Source organism: Rhea americana, unplaced genomic scaffold (assembly GCF_003343005.1).
Source record: "Rhea americana isolate MKP2758 unplaced genomic scaffold, rheAme1 scaffold_15, whole genome shotgun sequence".
Taxonomy (NCBI): Eukaryota; Metazoa; Chordata; class Aves; order Rheiformes; family Rheidae; genus Rhea; species Rhea americana.
Window position 1 is genome coordinate 51359 of NW_028185594.1, and position 17138 is coordinate 68496.

At 40.6% G+C, this 17138-nt stretch overlaps 1 protein-coding gene across 1 annotated transcript in view; it reads right to left on the minus strand.

Moving 5' to 3' along the window:
* Nucleotides 1-17138, minus strand: part of UBE2F (ubiquitin conjugating enzyme E2 F (putative)) — a 77712-nt gene that overhangs the window by 49307 nt on the left and 11267 nt on the right. Inside the window, exons 3-4 of the mRNA XM_085299315.1 lie at nucleotides 16166-16231; nucleotides 7510-7577 (exon numbers count right to left, since the gene is read on the minus strand). Of these exons, the coding sequence (XP_085155441.1) occupies nucleotides 7510-7577; nucleotides 16166-16231 (134 nt within the window). The remainder of the gene's footprint in view (nucleotides 1-7509; nucleotides 7578-16165; nucleotides 16232-17138) is intronic.

The window sequence follows — 17138 nt, forward strand, 5'->3', positions numbered from 1 at the left end:
GTGTTGTTTGGAAAGATATCTAGTTCTCAAAAAGCAGGRAAAGCAGTGGTGTTTTTCCATGCCTGTAGCTCAAGGCAAAGCATTTCTAATGCCTCTGCCTTCAGCCATGGAAATGCAGAGATGAATAGAAAAGGGTAAGGCACTCTCATATGAACTACATCTTTTCAAAAACCACCCAAATCCTCAAAGTCATTTTTATAAGGCTAAACAAAGTCTTTGAAGTGAGTCACTCATTTCTCAGTTTACAGTAATGTAGAAACAAAATAATTCATCCTTTTCATCAAAACCTAGTGTTCCTCATCTTCAAAATTCAGAGAAACACACACTCCTGATTGAAAAACAAAAGTTCTCTCGGACAACCTGAACACTATCAGAAATTTCGCCTTCAGATGAGACTTCCCCTTCTCAGAGCTTAAGCTCTAAAGCACCTTTGAGTCTTTCTTTACACCACCAAACCCGCACCAGATTTCCTCGACACGACTGTTCTGTACAACTGCCTCAGACCATCTCCCAGGCAAACACCTGATACTTGCGAGTTGAAGCAATTTATTTCATCATTCACATGCTCAGCCCTCGCCTCACCTACCGGAAGATGCAGGGGTAGCTCAGCCTGAGATCTGGGGATCCCAGCCATGGAAAAAGCAATTTTCTTCTCCAGGTGAAAGCAGCACTCTCTCCCTTCTCTTCCTCTCCTCCTCTAACAAGGAGTACAGCTGTACAAAACAAGCTGTCAGAAGACCAGACAACGTGCAAGTTGATGGAGTATTAATTATTTCATTCCAAGTGCCACGTGCATGCTCTTACTCTACRGTACAGCATGCTGCTTTGAAAGGAGACCTCCAATTTCCCATTGGTAACTATATATAAGCTATCAACTATCCAGAATAACTGATGTTCTATAAATCATTCACTGGAAGACACACAGAGAAGGGACACACAACTCAAACCTCAGTCTCTGCTTTCTTCAAGGTCMTATGAGAATCACTCACCACATCAGAGATTGGCTATGAAATGCCAGATAATAAATGAAGCTAGTTCACATTTTCAGCTCTTGATCAGTTTGGAAAAAAATCTAGTAACATGTGTATGTTTAGTCTTTCCTAAAACTGTCTTTTTCCCCCACCTCACAAGCTTTTTCTTGGAGAAATAATGAGGTCCCTAGCAGAAATCTGAAGTCTATAACATCACTTCAAACGTTGTGTCTAGACTCTAGATGGTCAGCCCAAAGCATTCTTGTGAACTGCACTGCAGCAATGATTCCCATTTTTTTCTTCATGGTTTCTACAAAATGGAATTAACCAAAAGAGGTATTAGGAATACCAGTTACAGAGACCAAACTACAACCTAGTCCCACAGTACTGAGATTATTTCTTGCCAGCCCCTCTCCTTTACCAGGCCCTGAAGAATTCTGAATTGAGCTTCGCACATAGCCCAGAGAAACAAGTTAAGGGAAAAACAGAGCCACGCTGCCCTGAGCTTTAAATAGAACATGGTTAATACTGCATCACACAGCTCAACAAGTGGAAGAGGAGCAGCATTACAGTAGGAGTGGGCCTTAACACACATGCAAGAATCRCACAAGGCCCAGAGTCAGGGAGTTGAGTTTTATGTCAGTGTTAATCCACACCTGTGCTAGAGTCAGGTTAAACATCAGGTCCCTAATCTTCTGACACCCATGGTTTCAGCTGCATCTGAAAGCAGAAAAGCTATTACTTTATTTCTTTATCAAGAGATTTCACTGACTTGATGTCACCAGCACCTATTTTAAAAATACTCTTGTTTTTTCGCTTGCTGCTTCACAGCTCTCTCTTATGTCTCTATGGACAGCAACACTACCAAAAATTTCTATAAACAAACATTAACAAGCTTTATTTTTCTTTCACGAATGCTCATTAATGTGCAGCCTGTTTTCTGAAAAGAATAATGCTTTAAAAGGCCACCTGGCAGGTTTGCCAATAGATTTTAATATTTCTAATGGCCTGATCATTTGAGGAGAAACTACAGAACCAATTCCACTCCCTTTTTCTTTTCATGATCCTCCTTCAACCACCCATGGCTGTACCAGTTGTATTCTGTTCCGACATGATGTTCCACTACCACCAARAAGTAGTTTACAGGCTTTCTGGTAACTAATATTTCACAGTGTTAGAGAAGTTTTTCCTTCCCACGTGGAAGACTTCCCACTTTCGGGGGAAAATGCCTCAAGACAAAAACACTAGTTTTCTCCTTTTTGTATTCAGAAAGKAGACAGTCCTTATGGCAAAAATTAGAGTCCAGAAGATGCCAAAAGCTAAGCCTACTCATTCCGTGTCATGCCTTTGAAATGGTGCTACAAAACCCAAGAAAATCTTAGCTGTGAAGAAAAATCAGGGGAACTAGAAGAGTTCAGATCCAACCAGAGGATTCTGCACATGCAGTGCCAGGTTCTTCCCAGACTGTCAGTCTGCTGTCCCCAGTGCATAGCACTAAGGGTCCAGTTCCAGCTGTCCCTGGAAAGCAGTGGCCTTTGCATTCRGGACTGCACGCACACTTGTGTCCTTGGGAGCACAGCCAGTTCTGCTTCCTCCATTAGGACTGCAGGAAGCATCACCTGACTGCTCGCCCGGATGCCACAGAGAAAGGACAAGCAGAATTCCTCAGTTTGGCCCCATTTCCAAAATGCAAGTGTAAAAAGCAAGCAGCAACCTCAATACTGAAGCTCTTTGTAGTAGATTACACCATCAATAYCCCAACAGGAAAAGAGGCAAGAAAGATTCTGGGTCTGCCTTAATCAGGCAGACAGAAAGGAGATATAAAATGCCAGAGAGAGGAAGTATTAAAATACAAAGCCTGCAGGTGAGTGCTCATTAGCRTACCAGCTGAACCAACCCAGGACAACTGCCAAGGCATGCAACTCCTTGGGTGTTRCCTTCACACAGCTGAGGTGCAGGAGAAGATTACATATGGGTAATTGCTAATGGGCCACAAGTARCATCAGATCTGTTCCATTTGACTGTGCTGAACCAGTCGACATCAACATTTGCTCAGTTTTAGCATTAAATTAGCAACAGTGAGAGCATAATCAGCTGGCACTAACCAACAGGAGAATGCACAGTTCTAGCACATAGAAGATTTCTCTTTGGGGAACATTCAGCTTTAGAAAAGTCTCTTGGTGAGCTCCTGTTGCAGCAGCTCACCACTCCTCTCCTCAGCCTCTTTGGAAACCACAAAGTAAAATGCAGCCTATCAAACTGCAGAAGCAGGATGATACAATTAAATTTCTAATAGCACTATAATGCAAATATAGCTGAGCCACCTTGCATGTCCAAGAACTTATTAAAAATAAAAACCCTTCCCATTTCTCAAGCTCAGTCACTTTCTAAAATTATCCACCTCTCCAACAGCTTAAATAGGTTTAGCTAATTAAAAATTTACTGTAAGAACCTTTATATTATTTTATTGCCTTACAGATAAGTCTAACAAACATTTCCCGTACCCAAGTACGGTATCTCAGTGATTTAGAAGTCTGATTAAACGTCAGGTGCATGCCCTGTGCCTAAGCAAGCAGCAGCRCTTCAGAGCAGGGCTCAGCCCAAAGCATCCGTACTGTACAGCATCCCTCTTYCGTTTCAGGCTCCTGAATCTTTGCACTAAAGAATCTTATAGCCTCAGTGCCAAAAATCACTGTGTATCATAACCAGCCATACAAAAAACATGAGGATAAGTTACTTCCCTATAATCAAAGACTCACTGCTGGGCAAGAAAACAGCTCAGGATCCAGTGACTTGCTTCCTCAGCAGGATAGTACACTATGACTACAGTTCACAAACACAGTCAGAACCAAGATTTTCCCCTTTAATTATGTCTTTTTATCCTTTTCCACTATACTACCACTCTATACCTCTGTTTCATTTTCTAGTGCAAAAGCTGAATGCTTGCTTATGAGGAATGAAAGGGAAAAAAAAAATCCTCAGAGGAGCAATGAACACAGAATTTTGGCAGCAACATACTGCAAAARCTAAAGGATGGTGTTACAGAAATCGCACGATAGACTATGCATCTTACTGCTTTAAAAACAGATGTTCTTTTTTTCCTGCAGGCTAAAGAAATTAGAAAAAAACAGACGCAGGCTCTGAGGCAGGGCTRACACGACTTGCCAGTCTCGCCCGGTATTTTTTTACTCCCTACTAACAAGCATCTTCAGCACTAGCRCAAGGAGCCTGATGCAGATGTATGACATCCTAACCTTGCTTAAGGGTTGAAAGAGCACTGGCAACCCTGACATGCTCTTTTAAAGACATTGCCACTATCGATTTCAGTCAGATTCTGCCYRGCARAAAACAAACTACAGCCTYGCCATAACCACCCCAATATTTGTGRATGTGTTTTCATTAATAATCTGACCRTACCTCAACATTCAACCTACTGCTTTCTTCTTTTTAACTGCAGAAAGGCAYACCYRCATAGAGATGCTCAGAATTTAGAAACCCCTAGTTAACACTGAGCACTGAACCAGAACAAACCAGAAGAATTACCAAAATTTAGAGTTTTAAAAGTCAAAATTAATGCCCAGTTCTCCTTTCCACAKGTAATAAGTGCCTCCTGACAGCAATGCTGTTCAGGCAAACACCATGAACAGAAARTTTAAGAAATTAAAATGAGTATATATTGCATATTCTTCCCTTATGCTTTAATTACGACCCAGCATTGCCCCAAAGCTACTAAGCTGCTATTACTGAAGATGACTAAGAATTAGACAGTCRAGAGCATGAGACTGTTTCTTCCTTTATCATGAATACCGTGTTCCTCCAGTAYGTGATGGCACAGTTCATTCAAGTTAGAATAAGGATGTAGTCATTTTAAACTACCAATTTTGTATTTACAGCATGTGCATAACTGCACACTTAAGCTAGTAAGATYGACCTATACCAGTGTCCTCACCTTCTTTGGTGAGGTTAAGGGGAACTTAACATTTAAAAAAAAGCACACAGCTGCAAAAAGCTTTTTAGCTAGAAATGTTGGCATAACACTAATAGCTGTATTTATTRTTATACTTCTATGATCCTAAACATTGTTTTAAAAAAGCCCCCCCAACACACACACACAAAAAGCTGTAGGAGACTGCCCCACTGACTGGGCAGATCATTACGAGGCTCAACACATTCCCTCCTTACTGACCAATTTAATAAATCACTGAACTGTGAACATCTGAGATATTCAAGCAGTGTTACTTCTCTCTTTTACCAATTCAAGAAAAAAAGAATCAAGGACAGATGAAACTGTGCATCAAGTGGGATGGTCCTTCGCAGAGGGGACAGATCAAAACCTGTTCTCTGAAGGTACACAAGACAAATTTCTTCTGGTGAATTCTGAGTTCACCAGAAAATATTACTAAATGTTGCCCGCTTTCCTTGACCAATATTATGAAGGAAGAGCATTATTTTGGGGAAAGGAGTAGGCAAATTCACAGCTGTTTCAGAAACACTACCATCCTCCAGGGGCATGAATTTTTTTTAAAAAAGAAATACACTGYATATATTCTGTATATCTATAGACTGTAAATAAAGGAGTATTGGAAAACCTACAAAGGCATCTTCTGGAATGCAAATCCAACTTCACCACTTGCAGAAACCTAGCCTTTCTACACCATTAATAGTGTTAATGCTCTGTTCTCCAAGCTTAGTCTGGGAATTCATGCTATTAAATTCCAAAAGTCTGCATCTCCTCTATGCATGCGTGTGTGTGTGTGTGTGTATATATACACACACATATATCAGTCACAAATAATGCTGTGACTGCAACTACACCACACATGATTCTGTATTTAGGCTTGAGGCATCTAAACAGTCAAAGGTCTTCTCAAATATGCTTCTCTAGTATCCTCCCATATACATTCCTCAGCTCCTCTAAAATAAGGGCCCTGAATTATCATTGCCAAGAGTAAGAAATGAGAAAACACAAGGATGCAAAAAGGTTACAAAAGATTATCAAAAAAAATATTCAAACTAAACCAAACTTAAGCATCATTCTTCCTGCAATTCATACATCTAAACACTAATATTTCAATTTAAATGCTCCAATGAGTTTCCTTACATAACAAGTTACCAGAATACAGACTGGCAGGAGTAATTCATGAGAATGAGACTTCTGCCTCAATTGTTTTCCACTTTTGGAATCAATCTYGTTCTTTTGACAGCTAAATTCCAACAAAGTCTGAAGTTATTTTTATTGCAGGTGCACCTCCCCCTCTTCTGTTAAGATCGGTAATTTTAGTAGAGTGAGAGCATGAAATACAGAAATTTTTCATGTTTGGAAAGGGCAAGTTATTTGAAGCTCTCTATCTATAGTAAAACAGGGCAATCATTTGGAGGTCCTATGAAAAACTGTTCACTGAGCATGCTGAAATAGTTAAAGATACTCAATTAAACAGCCTGAGAAGGAACAAGCAGAACTTGTGTAGTGAGCAGGAGGAAGCCACTTGTGCTATCTGTGCTTTATCCATCCTCCACTGCTTGTTCTCAAAAGGACACTGAAGTCCAACATCAGAACTATCAGMGCAAGTGTGAGGGAAAAATAAAGGGTAAATTTCCTTTCTATTTACCTATTTTGCTCTCCTTAGCTATATCATTCTTATGAGAATAATCATTATGTATGGTCTCAAGGATGATTAACAACAGAATAGACAAGAGTGGGACCTCAGCCAAAAGGGAGATCCTTAGGTCTGACTATYTGGCAGCTTCTGCCAGAGGGCTGCAAATCCATTGTTTTTTGCCTCCCTTTTCTTTTTTTTCCTTCTTCCCTGAAGGAATACTATCCTGGAGGCAAAGAAAGCTAACCAAACACAAGACTGCAAGAGTGCAACCAGCAGATCAAGGCAACAGGTAACTTCCCCTCCCTGGGACTTCTGAGACTACCTTTGCAATACTGTGTCCCATTTTGGGCTCTCCAGTACAAGACGWATTGACAAACTGAAGCAAGCCCAGCACAGAGTCACTGAGATGGTTAAGGGTCTGGCAGAGGATGAAGGACCTGGGTTTGTTCAGCCTGCARAAGAGAAGGCCAATGGTGGGAACCTTTTGCTATTTATCACTACCTGATGGGAAGCTAGAGAGAAGGTGAAGACAGATTCTTTTCAGAAGCGCACAGCACTAAGACAAGAGGCAACCGACAAGCTGCAACAAGGGGAAGTCTGACTAGATAAGGAGGAAAAAGAAAAAAAGTTGACACTGAGGGTAACAAAACATTGGAACAGAGGCCCACAGAGTGGAATCACCATCCTCGGTAGATTTTTCGAATGCTGACTGGACAAGGCCCAAGTAATCTCATCCAACTTTAATACTATTGCAGCACTGAGCAGGGGACAAGACGACCTCCAAAAGTCCCTTGCAACCAGGATTTTTCTATGACCCTAGAAAGTTTTAGCAACAGACAGAAGATCCTCCCAGTCTCAGTGCCAAGCTCCCTTTGAAGTTCTATTACACATAAAGGAAATACAAAGCAACAGCCATTAAACTAATGACAAATACTCACCACCATATTGTAGGCATCAGGAACTTCAATTTCAAACTGAAACTTTCCACCTTGGTAATAGCCCTCATCTAGTAAAACAAACAAACAAGAACCACAATATAGATAGTTAAAAAGGAGAAAAAAAATAGATGCCATGTAATACAAAATACCTGTCATGAAGTAGTATTCAGTGGTAACCCATGCAGTTTTAATCTTTGTAATCTACTTATACCATAATACTCTAATGTCATCTAGTAAAATTAGACTTGAAAGCATATTCGTCATCCTATTTTTTGTGACTACCTCTTTAAGATTCTATGCCCAAATGTTCTTGTTTTCAGATGTTCTTTTATAATACCTTCTTCAACCAGATGAAAGCCAGTCTCTTCCCATTATTAATATCCCTTCCTAAAGGCCAACTCTGAAATCATTTGCCAACAATAGCTATAGCAAGCAGTATGACATCTTCTGAGTCATGCCTGGAATACAATTCCAGCTAGTAAAATAAAGATGTCTTCCTTTGCTCTCTCTGAAGCATCTCTTAGGATAAATGAGAGTGAAATGAGAGTGAAAAAGGAGCTCATCCACTGAAAACAAGAGAAAACTGGTTTTGTCTTGGTTACACAGACCACTATTGCAATGGAGAGATCAGTTAGTCAAACAATTAGCACTGTATTGAGTTTCATAGAAAGCACGTATGAAAAATTCAATTCAAAATATGCTGCTTTTCACCTTATTCTCCCAAAGGTTAGCTTTATCTATTACTGTAAGTGCCAAAGGTTATTCTTACATTCACATTTCCTCTAAAAAAAAAAAAAGTCATCCCATTCTAATTACCAGACTTCCTATGGGCTCTAATTAGGGAGGAAGCAAGAGGAAAAAGCTAGATAGATATCTCCATTTCTAGAGGAAACTAAACTCCTGAGCCAAGCTCACAGGTAGCACAGTGAGGGTCAAACTGTTGCCAGATAAAGAACTACAGGAGGAGGGTGCCTGCAGCTCCAAGGTACCCCTGAAAAGGGAACTGCAGCCATCCAGGCAACACACACCAGTCACTCCACACCCAGCCAGATCAAGCAATAAGTGACAGACGAAATCGGGCACAGATAAAGAGAAAGCAATACATAGGAGGAAAGAGGTAGAAACAGCATTTCACAGATGAAACTATAGTGCTAAGCCAACCATTGGCATGTAGAATCTAGGTATGAGGTGACATGACAGATTATTTCATGGAGACCTCAGCCCTGCAGCAGCCCACACAGTCATGAGTTGGGATTCACTTGACACRTGGTCTTCTGCTTACTTCACTGTTCTGCCCCTGCCGACTCTAGAGTACAATCTTTAAACGGCATGTTGCACTTCGGCTCCCTTCACCTCACACTGTTTATTAGTTCTGGAAAAAGCACTGAGAAAGTAACAACAACAGTCAAAATTACAGAGCAGTTGTTGTTTAAAAAAAAGGTTTTCGTAACCAGTAAGAACAAGGACTCGGAAAGAAGAGAACTGGGTGCGTCTCAATGAGAAGCAGCACAGACGGTAACAGGGATGGGTTGTTCTGTCTCTTCCAACACAAGAGCTTCAGGACAAATACAAGGCAGTTCTTCATTCATGAAAACAGTAGAATTGCTGTCAGCTGGGAGAGCTCAGGGGAGAAAATCTGTTTGCCTTGCTCTTATAGTGCCTTGTACATTCCCCTAAGCCTCCTCCCAGGCTAGGGTGCRCTCTCGTCCCCCTCATCCTTGAAAGATTTATAGCAGGGATTTGGTTAAGTCACAGGAGTCAACAGTCCCAGAGAGACCCAGGTGAAACCACCTTCCAGACTTCAGTACCATGCGAAACCAAGTCAGATGAACCTTAGATTGAATCCCTGCATTCATATGAACAACCTTCTGCCACGGAGCCGATGTATGACACGCGATACCACACCACCAACATACTCTACTTGCTAATGCATGTTAAATCTTGTTCAGCCACATCTTCCCCAGACTTGTGCTGCATTCACATCATGAATAATATGAACATTGGTGTGCAACAGCATGCTTCACAGCGTACTACAAAAAAAAAGAGCAAGTTTGCTCATCTGAGTGGCAATTGTCCTGGACAATACATCAGTTAGGGAAACCTGCCTGCCTCGCTGTCAACTTCAGATTCATTACTGAATTATTCAAACCACCAGATTCTAAAATACGAAGCCTGAAAATACCTAGCTGCATTTAACCTGAGACTGAAATAGTCAGCCTGCAGCTTTTGAGACGTCTGTGCTTGGAAGCAAAGACGCTCGCAAGTGATCTGAAATGGGTCTGTCTTGCAAGGCACCTATCATGCCTTTTTCATCAAGAAAGGGATGCAGATAGATACCCAGGCCACACTGAAGGGTTACGGACTCCTAAGGAATGCCCATGTCCACATTACTTCAAGTACTCTAGCTCCCTGGATCATACACTGTCAGCTATGGTGAAGACTTAAGGGTCAGGAAGGCTTGTCACCTTACACGACAGTCTTTTTAACACTATTTTTTAAACTATCATCACAAAAAAGGTTCTGTAAAGCAACCCGCAGCTTAGAAAAACCTTAATAGCAAATCATGTTAGAGGTTTTTTTTCTTTTAATAATCTAGCTTGTTTTAACACGCACACAGAGGAACCTCTAGCCCCTGATATACTTCATCAAAACCTGCTTCCAGAATAGCATTGTCTTCTGCACCAGTCCCCTTCTTAGTCCCTGTCTGAATCTAGCATGACCTATTTTCTCCCACCAGCCAATACACCATATTCACCYGCCCAGTTTTCATTCCACCCTACAATCTCATCACAAACCTGTAGCTGATCCACAGCTCCACTGTGATAATCAAAGACTGCAGCCAACACATACTCCCCTACTCTTTGCAACCTCTCGCCAGCTGACCAGCTCAGTAGGAGAGAGAATCACTCTGCTAAATAACACAAGTCATCAGACATGGGAGGAAGCGAGTCAGTCATGGCTGGTGCTGCCAAGATCAGACTCAAATGCACATTAAGCCCAGTGTGCCACAGGAGACATCAGAAAATATGGCATAGTTTGGTTTCTTCCAGGAGCCTCTGTGTGAACCACTGACAGAATCAGTGCATGCATATCAGCACTAATTTTTGGCTCCAGTAACAGTATAGACAAAATATGACAACAAAACATGGATGGTTTTTTCCATCCCACACAGTAACATTTACAGCTACAATGAAGTACCAATTTCTAGAAGCTCACCCACCCAAATCTTACATCCTACATACACATGCATGAAACTGCAAGCCTTMGCCATTGCAAATCTCGCTGTAATAATCTGCCCAGCACACACTATTCAAATGTATTCTCCATCTCCATTCCAATGCAATTTTGGAGTATATCTCATTGATTAAACARTTTTGTCAGACAGACTACATTTTACCAGCAAGCAAACACATCTGCAATTTTACAGAGAAGAATAAAAGACAAGTCAAAGCATTTACATTCGTCTTTCTCCCCAGAGGAACTGAGATACAAATCAGTAAAGTAATTCTTCAGTAAAGACTCAGATGTATAAAGGTGATTTACACTAATATCCTTTTGATGAAACTGCTCCCTGTCAAGCCTGCGTAATGCACAACAAAGCATGTCAGTAATGATTTCAGGAAAGAACGATTACAAAAAGGCTCTAATATTTCACCTGGGAGCTCAAACAGCCAAACCACCACCAAATTACCCTGTGGGTCCGAGCTAATCRTTTCAGCAGGCACAAGGCAACAGGTGAGGAGCACCATGAGGGACATCAGCRGTTCTTACACTACAAGTCACATATCTCAAGCCTTCTCCTCGCTGCCCCATAAGCGCTTATCAAGCTATCGCTTCCCAGTGTAATCACACAAAACTCCCACCCATATCCGCATAAGGAGAAGACCGCTGTCTGTATCGCGGGGTGAAGGAGAAACAGTAATCCTGTTACGCTTGCCCAGTAAGCTAGCAATGGAAAGCCATTTTCACTGGCTTAGTCGCAACAGTCCTTTGATGTTGTGGACTTGGAGCAAAGCGCACAGCAGCCCTTCMTATCCTGCTACAGTTCTCCCAGCCGACGTGAAACAGATGCTTATTGAYGTATACATCTACACGTGCCTTGTGTCAAAGAAAATCCCTGTTTAAATGAATCRTAGTTGTAATACAATTGTCCCAAAGAAATTCCTCTTCGGTCAGCAAAAGCATACCTTAGGTGCCCAGGCATTTTATAACCGCATGCATTGTTTTATTTTTAATCTTTTTATTCATTTTATTATGTTCTACGTAAGGCTGAAAAATCACCGGGAGTCTAAAGGCACTTCAGACTCTCTAYCCAACCAGCAGGTATTTCTCATGCACTACACAATTCCCTCTCACCTCARAGAGGGATCAATACTCATCACTGTCTTGCATTACAATTTCTAACTCCTCATTTTATGTTTCTGGTTTACCTTGGCATAAGTCAATGCTAACAAAAAGAAAAAAAAAAAGGCATCAATACCCTACTTTTTCTGCTACAGAAAAAGTTAGGACACATTTACCAAACAGAAAAGCAAAGCAGAGTAAAGCAGAACAAAGCATCCCTTCCTCCTCCTTTTTAAAATTCTCCCTCTATGTTTGTAAAMCTTTTCTCTAAAGCAACAATACTCAAATTTGTCTTGAAAATACATACCCCTGGAAAGCCCCTGTATCATGCAATGCATTAACAAGATTGTAAGCCTTCCTGATGAAGCAGTCTTACAGCACTGCAAATTAAGCAACTCTGTTTTCCCACATGGTTTTCTTTCCCTTTGTCCCACAACAAGGCGACTGGGACAGAGACCCTCTATTAGCTACTCACGTGAAAGCGATTGCCAGAGCTTCAGTTTTTGTCAAAGGTAATAGTGAGGAAAAGGCTGTAAATAAAGCAGTCAGCTGAAATAGCTTCAGAGCATAACTTTTGAAGTCGGTCACTGGCAAGGGACTTGTGCAGAAAGGGAATAAGTGAGTGCCACTGCCCTAGTTTTCCTACTACTAAATTTGTGCATTTAAGTTGTATTAACAGGGAAAGCATCCCTCCCCGCTTTGTCTCAAGTTTCACACATTAACAATATTAACAATTCGGTATTTAACTGAGTTTGCGTTTGTAAGGTGTTTTGATGGTCAAGAGTGCTGTGAAACCACTAAGTTCTATTACTTCTGATTTATCTCTCTAAATGAAAATGTGCAGGATAATTAGGACAGGCCACAAAGGATGCGCTTTCGGCAGCAGCTCCTAGAATAAGCACCATTGAAATGCTCAGCCATGCTCACCGACATTTGTCATTTCATGGCATGCAAAACAGAAAAAAGCCTCTATTAACTCCCTGAAGAATGAGATGCAAAACTAATCACACAACCCCGGGACTACCCCAACTGCCTGAGAACTCTAGGAAAAAAAAAAAAAACATTAACTCTACACACGCCTTTAGTTTTCTTTATGTGCAAGCTACCTAAAAATCACACATTTCTCCTACCACCAGCAATTCSTATGTTGTACTCAGCATCCAGTTTTGTACTCCAAATATCTATGTAGCCAGTAGACACTGCCTGCATTCCAGGCATCTCATTTTTCCTAGTTTTGATCTAATACGCTACTGGTTACATAATAAGAGGCAAACTGGTGCCACAAGGACATTTTTACAGGACAGAACAATTGGTTCAGACTACAAAAGGAGGAAGAAGCTCCAGACAGCAGGGAAAGTCAGCAGCATCTGCCCCAGGAATACAGATTATACTGTCACAACAGTCAAACTGAGTTATCCTGTTTTCTAGTGTGCTACTCTACATCCATTCCTTGTGCACTGCAAAGAAAGCTATCACAAAGGAATCCGAACTAAACAGGGTAAAAGTTTAAATAATATTATGCAAAATCAGCAGTAACCCTTGTCAAGATTTGCTACAAGTTCATTTTTATTTGACACTCCCCATCCTCAGAAAAATCTTGAGATATTAAATACAGAAAGATTATGATGAGAAGCAGAGAACAAGGGAGCTGAAGCTTCACTCCACCCACTCCTGGAAGTATTTCAGCTTGACATAAATGAGAAAGTGAACTTAACCACCAAAGTTGTGAGAACCGAAAAAGAGAGCTGCTTTCTTTCATTGCCCTTTCAAGACCAGGCACATTCAACATGACTGCATAAAACAAAGCCCCCAAGAACAGACTGCCTATAAAATTAGGTACTGACACYAACCACAAGAGGTATTTCTTGTGTCAAAAAGCAGGTTCAGCTGGTACCTGCACAGCACCCCGACAGTCAGCTACTGTGAGAAACTATCCTGGTGTAACACTCCTCATAAATTGTATTTACAGAACGTAAGCTCTAGTGTTAACCAGAATATGAAACAATAAACAAGATGTTATATAATGATAACACCACAATTATCACACCATTACCAGCTTTGCCACAGAAGGATGCAATCTCTGTGATTGCACATGACCAAACTCCAAACCCTAAGAAGTAGGCCTACAAAAAGCTCCTTGCTATGCAGACCACCAAACCTAGCCCATAGGCCCCAACAGTCAGGGCTACAAGAAGGTATTCGATACGCCCTGGCATCAGCAGCTGAGCTGGGCCCAACACTTGCTCTGCAACTGGAGAGCTGCAGAGCTATTTGGAAAGCACACTCTTAAGAGTCAGACATATGAACTGAATTTCTAGAAGTAACTCAGCTACTCAACGGTAGAGACTATTCCACGCAGCAGGAAAAACTGCCTCTTCCTCCTAAAGGAGGAGATTCATGTAACTTTGTTTAGGCATTATAACAACAGTTGCCTCAAGCAATGATTTTTAGCCATTTGAGCCAGAAAAATTCTGTGAACCACCTAGCTGTCTCTCTGCTATCCCAGAAAAAAACTAAGATTTCAGTATACTCTAGAGCCAACCTTTTCAATACTAAAACTAATCAAAAAGCTACAAAGATTTTCTTGTTATGTATTATATTCTGTCTTTAGAGAGCTGTGCTAAGCTGCAGCTGATCACAAGATTCTGTACCTGAATTATGCACAGCTGAAAATAGATGTTTACTTCGGTCAGACTGCAACTGCAGAGACTTCAGCTGTGCAGCTATATTTAGAGTAACAAAATGTTAATTAAGATCACCTCATTCCCAAGATCACTTCAGCAATGAAGCCAGCACAAAAACCATGCACTGCAAGGCCTGTCTTCTGGCTACAACACCTTGCTGAGCAGCAGTTGAGACAAAAAAATGATTATATATTAAGACACCTTGAAATTAATATTGAAAAAAGAGCTATCACTGTTCCACATTCAAGACATTCTTGAATTGCATCAGGATGACCTTGTAAAGCGAACTCATTTCCAAACTAAAGTAGCATCCTATAAACCAAAGAGCAAATAATTGGTGCAGATGAACAGACTGGCACTCACCACATACATGGGACTATCTTCTACACAGAAGAAGATGCTAGGAGTTCCATATTCACACTTTCACTTATTATTTTGATTATACTGAATAGAGCAGTCATACTCATTTTTCCATCACAGAAAAGTTACATGAACAGACATCTCAAAGACCACCCAAGATTTCTACTGCCAAGTGAGTGCTAGCTGATCTTGGTTAAGAAGTAACAACAGTGACATCTAGTGCCCGTTTGGTATCAAGATACTGCATTATCAGAAACATTCCTATATTCCTACACTTGCAGGATGCAAGTGTAAGCCATTATTTCTACAGGTAACACACTGCGTCTCACTTCTGCTGTCAATAAACATCTACAGACAATGCAGACCTGGAGAAGTCACCTGGCAGGGAAATACTGATCCCAGCACTGGCTAACACCTCACCTGAACATTTTACAATGTACTGCATGGGTAAATGCTCATTTAAATAGCTGTACAAAGCCTCAAAGGTAAGACACAGCAATAATAGGATGTGCATCTGAAGCAGTTAATCTTCCACACAACTTCATCCACAAAACACAACCATCCACCCTAAAATGGACGGCCTTAATTATAAGAACAACAAGCTCCGTAATTTCAGATAGCTATGAAGAAACTTACCTGGAAATAATGAATTCTGGAAAAGTATTATTGAATCTTCATTTCTGTTCAACAGCATGCCAGCAGGAGCTCCACAGTATAYTTAAGTGGTATTAGTAGTAAGAGACCTAATTTCCATGTACATCAATATTCAAGGCTAAGAACCTCCCACATGTTAACCATCTTCAGACATGCATATATTTGAAGTTTTATAGTAATATTTGTCACCTTTCTTTTCAACTCTATAGAATCAACCAATTGGTGGGAAAGAATAAATCTGCAACATAACAGGGCAGATTTACAGTAATTTCACTAGACATTGTCCAAGATTCTTCTCAGCAAATAAAACCACAAAGTTCAACATTGGCTGAGAGAAAAAAAATGTTTTCAACCGAAGTGAGCAAACAAGACCTGAACACTTCCTAGATCTGCTTAATTTTAACCACTGCTTTCAGTAGAACTTGGTTCTCAAAATCAAGCCCATTTTTCCACTGCTGCTACAGTCATTGCAGTACAGAGGTTTTTTTGTTGTTGTTTTGGGTTTTTTTTTTTGACTGTTTTCTGGAAAGTTTATTGGATTTGAGTAAAGTCTTGGACTTACGTTTCCTAAACACAAACACTCAGAGACAAAAACAGTATGTTTAGAAAGTTACCTGGGATTACAGTTAGCTGAAAGTAATGAAGCTTGTTTGGGTCAGGAAAATTCACTTTACATGTACCTGCAAAGAAAATAAGTCTGCATCAAACACTGCATTTCAGTTAGGAAACTAAATACATCATCCTTATACAATCCAAACTTAATCAATTAATTCTCACATTCCAGTCAATTGACTTCCTATACTTTCTGAAGTGCCTCTTTCCTACACAGTTACAGGTCAGAGCTCTTTATGCCAAGTCACCAGGAGTAATGGCACTTCACTCCTTGAGATGTGAGAACAAATAAGTGCTTCCTTTCAGTATAGGATGCTGCCTCAAAGATCTTAAAATGCCAAAGGAATTGGTCTTCTGCAGAGGTATCACCTACATGCTAAGATAACAGCACGCAGAACCAGCATGGTCTCCTTAGAAGTTCTTCTATGGTAATATGCATATTTGATAACATATTGCAGCTTGTGAGGAGTCATGCTTCCAACCTGTGCTAATAAAGAACTACTTACACCTGTAACAGGTAACAAGATACAAGTTTTACTGGAAACCTCCTCCTAAAGCCAGTGAAGTCCCCATTCAGCTGTTACATTGAACAAGTTTCTTTATGAATCTAACTTACTGCCATAGCTGGCCTAACTCATCACATCCAAGAATGAGTTTCAAAATCACATTAGGCTACCAGATCCTTACACTGCACCTTCCAAAAATTCTTGAAAAACAGTAGTAACTTTTTTTTTTGACTTTTGTACTGGAATAAAAAGGAGAGGTCCATATTTCACAGCTACATAGTTTTACTGTTTTTTTGGAGCGAGTTTTGTTAAGTATATGTCCTATTAAAAAAAGGACTTGAGAAAGCTAGCATTCTGTCTTGGCATCCTGTACATTTTAATCCATCAGGCAGTGCTGCTCCTTTTCAAGGCATCACAATCAGCCAGGAATGACTTGAATCTGATGAACTGACAGCTTCAGAATCAGCTG